The sequence below is a fragment of the Nipponia nippon genome, unplaced genomic scaffold, assembly GCF_047370975.1.
Source record: "Nipponia nippon isolate SJK-2023a ecotype South Korea unplaced genomic scaffold, ASM4737097v1 scaffold_51, whole genome shotgun sequence".
Lineage (NCBI taxonomy): Eukaryota > Metazoa > Chordata > Aves > Pelecaniformes > Threskiornithidae > Nipponia > Nipponia nippon.
Window position 1 is genome coordinate 750,571 of NW_028262371.1, and position 8,618 is coordinate 759,188.

The 8,618-nt window shown below is 76.2% G+C and overlaps 1 protein-coding gene across 1 annotated transcript; it reads left to right on the forward strand.

Moving 5' to 3' along the window:
• The first annotated feature begins 642 nt into the window (after positions 1–642).
• Positions 643–8,497, forward strand: REC8 (REC8 meiotic recombination protein). The gene is made up of 13 exons (XM_087735005.1): positions 643–698; positions 788–856; positions 1,931–2,068; positions 4,218–4,329; positions 4,550–4,621; positions 5,205–5,298; positions 5,950–5,991; positions 6,075–6,121; positions 6,250–6,372; positions 7,283–7,349; positions 7,413–7,501; positions 7,595–7,643; positions 8,328–8,497. The coding sequence occupies exons 1-13, from the start codon at positions 643–645 to the stop codon at positions 8,381–8,383; spliced, it is 1,014 nt and encodes a 337-aa protein (XP_087591131.1). The 3' UTR covers positions 8,384–8,497.
• Positions 8,498–8,618: the final 121 nt, after the last annotated feature.

Sequence of the window (8,618 nt, forward strand, 5' to 3'; positions counted from 1 at the left end):
GAAGGCTTCCCATTGGCTCAGCCCCGCGCGGCCGTCTCGCGGTGTGCGGGGGGGGGGGGGGGGGGGGGAAACGCTCTGATTGGTCGCCGCTTTCCCGCCTCCCTCGCTCCTCCGCTACCCCCGGGCGCGCCGGCGCTGATTGGACGGCGGCCCTGAGGCGAGCGGCTCGACGATTGGACGGGGCGGGGGGGCGGAGGGCGGGACGGGGCGAGGCTATAAAAGGCGGGGCGCCACGCGCGCTCCCTCACTCAGCCGGCGACGGCGGCGGCGGCGGTCGGGACTCGGCGGCTCCGCGCTCCCCTCAGCGGCGGCGCGGATCGCTCGCCCCTCGCTGGCGGCTCATTCCCCCGAGAGAGGCTGGCGGAGAGCGAGCAGCGGCGGTTTAAATTCACTCGCGGGGGGCGGGGTTGAGCGGGAACCGTTTTGTTTTTTTCTTTTTAAGTCTTTAATTGGGCCGGGTTTGGGGCGGTCTTGACCTAAACCCGGGGTTTTAAAGCCGTAATTTATTGGTTTTAATCGGGCGGATCTGGGGTGCCGGGGCCTCTCGGTTCTTCCGTTGAAGGCCGCCGCCGCCCCCCCCCCCCCCCCCCCCCCCCCCCGGTCTTTTTGGGGTGAATCCGGGGGATTTCGGTCCCCGCCGCCATGTTCTACTACCCGGCGGTGCTGCAGCGGCACACGGGCTGCTTCGGCACCATCTGGTACGGGGCGTCTGCGGGGACGGGGACGGGGACGGGGACGGCGGCTTTGGGGCGAATCGGGGCGAATGCCGGGTGCGTTTGTTCCCCAGGCTGGCGGCCACCTGCAGCTCGCGGCTCCTGCGCAGGGAGTACCTGGGGGTGGACGTGCCCCGCGCCTGGTACCGGGGGGGGGGGGGGGGGTGCGGTTTGGGGCCCGTCCTGCGGCTTTTGGGGTCGTTTGGGGGCTTTTGGGGGTTTTTATAAGGGGGGGAGGGGGGTGAGGGGGTCACGTGGGGTGAAGCCCGCCGCCCTGGCCCCGCCCCTGCCCCGCCCCGCCCGTCCTCCCCTCGGCGGGGTGGGGACGGCGTTCGCGGTGGGTTGGGGTGGCTGGGAGGACCCGCCCCCTCTCGCTCCGCCCCCCTCCCCTCGCTCCGCCCCCCTTGCTCCTCCCTCCCCTCTCGCTCCGCCCCCTCCCCTCTCGCTCTGTCCCCTTGCTCCCCCCTCCCCTCTCGCTCCGCCCCCTCCCTGCGCCCCCTTGCTCCTCCCTCCCCTCTCGCTCCGCCCCCTCCCCCTCGCTCCGCCCCCTCCCCTCTCGCTCCGCCCCTCTTGCTCCTCCCTCCCCTCACTCCACCCCCTCCCCTCTCGCTCCGCCCCTCTCGCTCCGCCCCCTCCCCTCTCGCTCCGCCCCCCTTGCTCCCCCCTCCCCTCTCGCTCCGCCCCCCTCCCCTCTCGCTCCGCCCCCCTCCCCTCTCGCTCCGCCCCCCTCCCCTCTCGCTCCGCCCCCCTCCCCTCTCGCTCCGCCCCCTCCCCTCTCGCTCCACCCCCTCCCCTCGCTCCGCCCCCCTCCCCTCTCGCTCCGCCCCCTCCCCTCTCGCTCCGCCCCCCTTGCTCCTTCCTCCCTTCTCGCTCCGCCCCCCTTGCTCCTCCCTCCCCTCTCGCTCCGCCCCCTCCCCTCTCGCTCCGCCCCCCTTGCTCCTCCCTCCCCTCTCGCTCCGCCCCCTCCCCTCTCGCTCCGCCCCCCTTGCTCCTCCCTCCCCTCTCGCTCCGCCCCCTCCCCTCTCGCTCCGCCCCCTCCCCTCTCGCTCCGCCCCCCTTGCTCCTCCCTCCCCTCTCGCTCCGCCCTCTCCCCTCGCTCCGCCCCTCTCGCTCCAGCCCCCTCCCCTCTCGCTCCTCCCCCCTTGCTCCTCCCTCCCCTCTCGCTCCGCCCCCTCCCGGTGACCCCGCCCCCCGGGCCTGTCTGTCTTCCCCCTCAGCGAGGCGGTGACGGCGTTCGTGATTGGCCGGGGCGGCTGGGAGGACCCGCCCCCGCCGGCCGGGGCCCCGCCCCCCCGCTGCTCCCTCTACCTGGCGGCGCTGCTGCAGCTGGGGCTGGCGCGGGTCTACGGGCGGCAGTGCGGCCTGCTGCTGGGTGCGCCGGGGGGCGGGGGGGGGGGCGGGGCGGGGGGGGGGCGGGGGCGGGGCGGGGGGCGGGGCTGACGGGCCGCTCTCCCCCGGGGGCGCTCAGAGGAGGCGGCGCAGGTCCTGGAGCGGCTGCACCGGGCCCGGCCCCCCCCCAACATCGACGTCAGCCCCCCCCCGGCGGTGAGTCAGCCCCACGGCGCCCCCGGGCTGCCCCATAGCGCCCCACAGCGCCCCCGGGCTGCCCCATAGCGCCCCACAGCGCCCCCGGGCTGCCCCACGGCCGCCCCACAGAGGTGTCCCACAGCCCCATTGCACACTATGGCTGCCCCACAGCCCCCATAGGCTCCGCAGTGCCCTATAGCTGCCCCACAGCGCCGCCATACTGCAACACGGTGCCCCAGAGCTGCCCCATAGCCCTCCCCAGCCCCCCTACTGCCCCATAGCTGCCCCATAGCCCCCCCAGTCCCCCCCAGCCCCCCTGCTGCCCCATAGCTGCCCCCCCGCTGCCCCATAGCTGCCCCATAGCTGCCCCAGAGCCCCCCGCTGCCCCATAGCTGCCCCATAGCTGCCCCAGAGCCCCCCGCTGCCCCATAGCTGCCCCATAGCTGCCCCAGAGCCCCCCGCTGCCCCATAGCTGCCCCAGAGCCCCCCGCTGCCCCATAGCTGCCCCATAGCTGCCCCATAGCTGCCCCAGAGCCCCCCGCTGCCCCATAGCTGCCCCAGAGCCCCCCCGCTGCCCCATAGCTGCCCCATAGCTGCCCCAGAGCCCCCCCGCTGCCCCCTAGCTGCCCCATAGCTGCCCCATAGCTGCCCCAGAGCTCCCCCATAGCTGCCCCAGAGGCCCCCCGCTGCCCCATAGCTGCCCCATAGGTGCCCCATAGCTGCCCCAGAGGCCCCCCGCTGCCCCATAGCTGCCCCAGAGCCCCCCGCTGCCCCATAGCTGCCCCATAGCTGCCCCAGAGCCCCCCGCTGCCCCATAGCTGCCCCATAGCTGCCCCATAGCTGCCCCAGAGGCCCCCCGCTGCCCCATAGCTGCCCCATAGCTGCCCCATAGCTGCCCCAGAGCCCCCCGCTGCCCCAGAGCTGCCCCATAGCTGCCCCATAGCTGCCCCAGAGCCCCCCGCTGCCCCAGAGCTGCCCCATAGCTGCCCCATAGCTGCCCCAGAGCCCCCCGCTGCCCCAGAGCTGCCCCATAGCTGCCCCATAGCCCTCCCCAGCCCCCCTACTGCCCCATAGCTGCCCCATAGCCCCCCCAGTCCCCCCAGCCCCCCTGCTGCCCCATAGCTGCCCCCCCGCTGCCCCATAGCTGCCCCATAGCTGCCCCAGAGCCCCCCGCTGCCCCATAGCTGCCCCATAGCTGCCCCAGAGCCCCCCGCTGCCCCATAGCTGCCCCATAGCTGCCCCAGAGCCCCCCGCTGCCCCATAGCTGCCCCAGAGCCCCCCGCTGCCCCATAGCTGCCCCATAGCTGCCCCATAGCTGCCCCAGAGCCCCCCGCTGCCCCATAGCTGCCCCAGAGCCCCCCGCTGCCCCATAGCTGCCCCATAGCTGCCCCAGAGCCCCCCCGCTGCCCCATAGCTGCCCCATAGCTGCCCCATAGCTGCCCCAGAGCTCCCCCATAGCTGCCCCAGAGGCCCCCCGCTGCCCCATAGCTGCCCCATAGGTGCCCCATAGCTGCCCCAGAGGCCCCCCGCTCCCCCATAGCTGCCCCAGAGCCCCCCCGCTCCCCCATAGCTGCCCCATAGCTGCCCCAGAGCCCCCCGCTGCCCCATAGCTGCCCCATAGCTGCCCCATAGCTGCCCCAGAGGCCCCCCGCTGCCCCATAGCTGCCCCATAGCTGCCCCATAGCTGCCCCAGAGCCCCCCGCTGCCCCAGAGCTGCCCCATAGCTGCCCCATAGCTGCCCCAGAGCCCCCCCGCTGCCCCAGAGCTGCCCCATAGCTGCCCCATAGCCCTCCCCAGCCCCCCTACTGCCCCATAGCTGCCCCATAGCCCCCCCAGTCCCCCCAGCCCCCCTGCTGCCCCATAGCTGCCCCCCCGCTGCCCCATAGCTGCCCCATAGCTGCCCCAGAGCCCCCCGCTGCCCCAGAGCTGCCCCAGAGCTGCCCCAGAGCCCCCCCGCCGCCCCCCCGTGCCCCCCAGGCTGCAGCTGCTGGCGGACGCCCGGGCGCTGATGGCGGCGCTGGAGCTGGCCCCCGACCCCTTCTTCGGGGTGATGGGCCCGGGGCTGCCCAGCCCCACGGCGCTGCCCCAGGTACGGCCCCGCCCCACGGCGCCGCCGCCGCCGCCCCACGGCGCCGCCGCCGCCGCCCCCACCGCCGCCCCCCTCCCCCCAGGTGCGGCGGCTGCTGGAGGAGCTCCCGCCCCCCCCGGGTGAGCGCTGCCCCCCAAGTGTGGGGCTGGGCCCCCCAAGTGTGGGGCTGGGCTGGGCTGACCCCCCCCCCCCCCCCCCCCCGACCCCCGTCGCCCCCCAGGGCCCCCCGACCGTGTCCCCCGAGAGCATCACCCTGCGGGAGCCCGAGCTGCCCCGGCTGCCGGCCCTCGAGGTGGGGCTGCCCCATAGCGGGGGGGGGCGGAGGGATCCCGGGGGGCTGCCCCATAGCGGGGGGTTGGGGGGCTGCCCCACAGCGGGGGCGGGGGCGGAGGGATCCTGGGGGGCTGCCCCACGGTGGGGGGGTTGGGGGGCTGCCCCATAGCGGGGGGGGGGCGGAGGGATCCCGGGGGGCTGCCCCATAGCGGGGGGTTGGGGGGCTGCCCCACAGCGGGGGCGGGGGCGGAGGGATCCTGGGGGGCTGCCCCACGGTGGGGGGGTTGGGGGGCTGCCCCATAGCGGGGGGGGGGCGGAGGGATCCCGGGGGGCTGCCCCATAGCGGGGGGGGTTGGGGGGCTGCCCCACAGCGGGGGCGGGGGCGGAGGGATCCTGGGGGGCTGCCCCATAGCGGGGGGGTGGGGGGGCTGCCCCACAGCGGGGGCGGGGGCGGAGGGATCCTGGGGGGCTGCCCCATAGCGGGGGGGGGCGGAGGGATCCCGGGGCGCTGCCCCACGGTGGGGGGGTTGGGGGGCTGCCCCATAGCGGGGGGGATGGGGGGATGGGGGGGTTCTGCCCCCCGCCGTGGGGCTGCCCCCCAGCGCTGTGGGGCGCCGGCGCAGGAGGAGCTGCCGGAGGTGACGGCGCGGGAGCTGCAGCTGCTGGCCGAGGCGGAGGGCGAGCTGCTGCCCCCCGGTGCGGGCACTTGGGGGGCACTGGGGGGCGGCGGGGCACTTGGGGGGCACTGGGGGGGCACTTGGGGGGCACTTGGGGGGCAGGGGGGCACTTGGGGGGCACTCGGGGGGGCAACTTGGGGGGCAGGGGGGCACTTGGGGGGCACTCGGGGGGGGCAACTTGGGGGGCGGGGGGGCACTTGGGGGGCACTGGGGGGCACTTGGGGGGCAGGGGGGCACTTGGGGGGCACTGGGGGGCAACTTGGGGGGCGGGGGGGCACTTCGGGGGCACTCGGGGGGCAACTTGGGGGGCGGGGGGCAACTTGGGGGGCGGGGGGGGCACTTGGGGGGCAGGGGGGCACTTGGGGGGCACTCGGGGGGCAACTTGGGGGGCGGGGGGCACTTGGGGGGCACTGGGGGGCACTTGGGGGGCAGGGGGGCACTTGGGGGGCACTGGGGGGGCAACTTGGGGGGCGGGGGGGGGGCACTTGGGGGGCAGGGGGGCACTTGGGGGGCACTCGGGGGGGCAACTTGGGGGGCGGGGGGCACTTGGGGGGCACTGGGGGGGGCAACTTGGGGGGCGGGGGGGGCACTTGGGGGGCACGGGGGCGCTGGGGGGGCGGGCCCCACTCGCGGGCCCCAGCCCCACGGCGCGGCTGCCCCGGCCCCGCAGTGGAGGAGCTCCCGGAGGTCCCGGCGCCGCCCCCGCCCCTGGGTGAGCGCCGGGGGGGCAGCGGGGGGGGGGGGGGGGGGGGGCACTTGGGGGGCAGCCCCTCACCGCTCCCCTCCCCCCCGCAGCCCCCAGGCCCCCCGAGGAGCCCAGCCTGCCCCCGCCCCCCCCCGAGGTAGGCGCGGGGCGGCCGTGGGGCGGCCGTGGGGCAGCTGTGGGGCAGCCGTGGGGCGGCCGTGGGGCGGCCGTGGGGCGGCCGTGGGGCAGCCGTGGGGCGGCCGGCGCTGACCCCGCCCCCGCCAGGCGCCCCTCCCCCCCCCCCGCCGCCGCCGCCGCCGCCCGCCCCGCAGGGACCCCCAGCCCCAGGTCCCCCAGCAGGAGTTCCGCGCCCAGCTGCTGCGGCCCCACGGCCACTGCCGGCCCCTGGTGAGTGGCCACGGGGCGGCCCCCTCCCTGGGGCGAGCCCCACATCCATGGGGCGAGCCCCGCATCCATGGGGTGAGCCCTGCATCCATGGGGCGAGCCCCACATCTATGGGGTGAGCCCCGCATCCATGGGGTGAGCCCTGCATCTATGGGGTGAGCCCCACATCTATGGGGCGAGCCCCACATCTATGGGGTGAGCCCCGCATCCATGGGGTGAGCCCTGCATCCATGGGGCGAGCCCCACATCTATGGGGTGTGCCCCACATCTATGGGGTGAGCCCCGCATCCATGGGGTGAGCCCTGCATCTATGGGGTGAGCCCCACATCTATGGGGCGAGCCCCACATCTATGGGGTGTGACCCACATCTATGGGGTGAGCCCCACATCTATGGGGTGAGCCCCGCATCCATGGGGTGAGCCCTGCATCTATGGGGTGAGCCCTGCATCCATGGGGTGAGCCCCACATCCCCGGGGTGCCCCACATCCATGGGGTGCCCCATATCCATTGGGTGACCCACATCCATGGGGTGAGCCCCACATCTATGGGGTGAGCCCCACATCCATGGGGTGAGCCCCGCATCCATGGGGCGAGCCCCACATTCATGGGGCGAGCCCCACATCTATGGGGCGAGCCCCACATCTATGGGGTGCCCCACATCTATGGGGTGAGCCCTGCATCCATGGGGTGAGCCCCACATCTATGGGGTGCCCCACATCTATGGGGTGAGCCCTGCATCCATGGGGCGAGCCCCACATCCCCGGGGTGCCCCACATCCATGGGGTGCCCCACATCCATGGGGTGCCCCATATCCATTGGGTGACCCACATCCATGGGGTGAGCCCCACATCTATGGGGCGAGCCCCGCATCCCTGGGGCGCCCCCCACCCACGGGTGCCCCCGCCCCCCCCAGGTGCTGCTGGAGCCCCCCCCCAAGCGGCGCCGCGCCCCCGCCGAGCTGCTGCAGACCCCCGCGGCCGGTGAGGAGCCCCTCCCCCCCGCCCCTCCCCCTCCCCCCCCCTCACCCTCCCCTCCCCCCGCAGGCCGGCTGCCCCCCGAGCTGTGGGGGCTGTGGGGCCGCTGCGCCCGCCCCCCGCCCCCGGCGCCCCCGGAGCTGCCCAGCGAGGTGGAGGTGAGGCCCCGGCCCCACGGCGGCCCCACGGCGGCGGCGCCCGGGGGTCCCGGCCCCACGGCGCCCTGACGGGGGGGGGGGTCCCGGCCCCAGGTGCTGCGGGAGGCGCTGGAGCCCAGCCTGCCCCCCCTGCCCTCCTGGGGTGAGCGGGGCCGGGGGGCGGCGGCTGTGGGGCGGCGGTAGGGTGCTATGGGGCGGCTGTGGGGTGGCTCTGGGCTGCTATGGGTCACTGTAGGTCGCTATGGGGGGGGCTGTGGGGCGCTGTGGGGCGGCTGTGGGGCGGGTCTGGGCTGCTATGGGTCACCGTAGGTCGCTGTGGGGCGGCAGTAGGGTGCTATGGGGCGGCTGTGGGGCGGCTGTGGGGCGGCTCTGGGCTGCTATGGGTCACCGTAGGTCGCTATGGGGGGGGCTGTGGGGCGCTGTGGGGCGCCATGGGGCAGCTGGGGGGCGGGTCTGGGTTGCTGTGGGTCACCGTAGGTCGCTGTGGGGGGGCTGTGGGGCGCTATGGGGCGCCATGGGGCAGCTGGGGGGCGGGTCTGGGTTGCTATGGGGCAGCGGGGGACGGCTGTGGGGTGGGTCTGGGCTGCTATGGGTCACTGTAGGTCGCTATGGGGGGGCTGTGGGGCGCTGTGGGGCGCCATGGGGCAGCTGGGGGGCGGGTCTGGGTTGCTATGGGGCGGCTGGGGGGCGGGTCTGGGCTGCTATGGGTCACCGTAGGTCGCTGTGGGGCGGCTGTGGGGCGCTATGGGGCACGGGGGGGGGGCGCTGTGGGGCGGGTGCGGGGCACCGGGGGTCGCCGTGGGTGAGGGCGCTGCCCCCGCCCCAGAGGTGACGCTGGAGGCGCTGGAGGAGGAGCCGCTGCCCCCCGAGGAGCGCCGGTGAGCGGGGGAGGGGGGGAGGGGAGGGGGCGACGTGTGGGGCAGCGCCTGACCCCCGCCCCCGCAGCCCCCCGCCGCCCCCCCCCGCCGCCGCCCGAGGCCGAGCTGCCCCCCGCCGCCCTCGACGCGGCCGCGCTGCGCAGGTCGGTGCCCGCCCCACACCCCCCCGCCCCACGGCGGCCCCACGGCGGCCCCACGGCGGCTCCCTGCCCGCAGGCTGGTGGCGGCGGCGGCGCGGC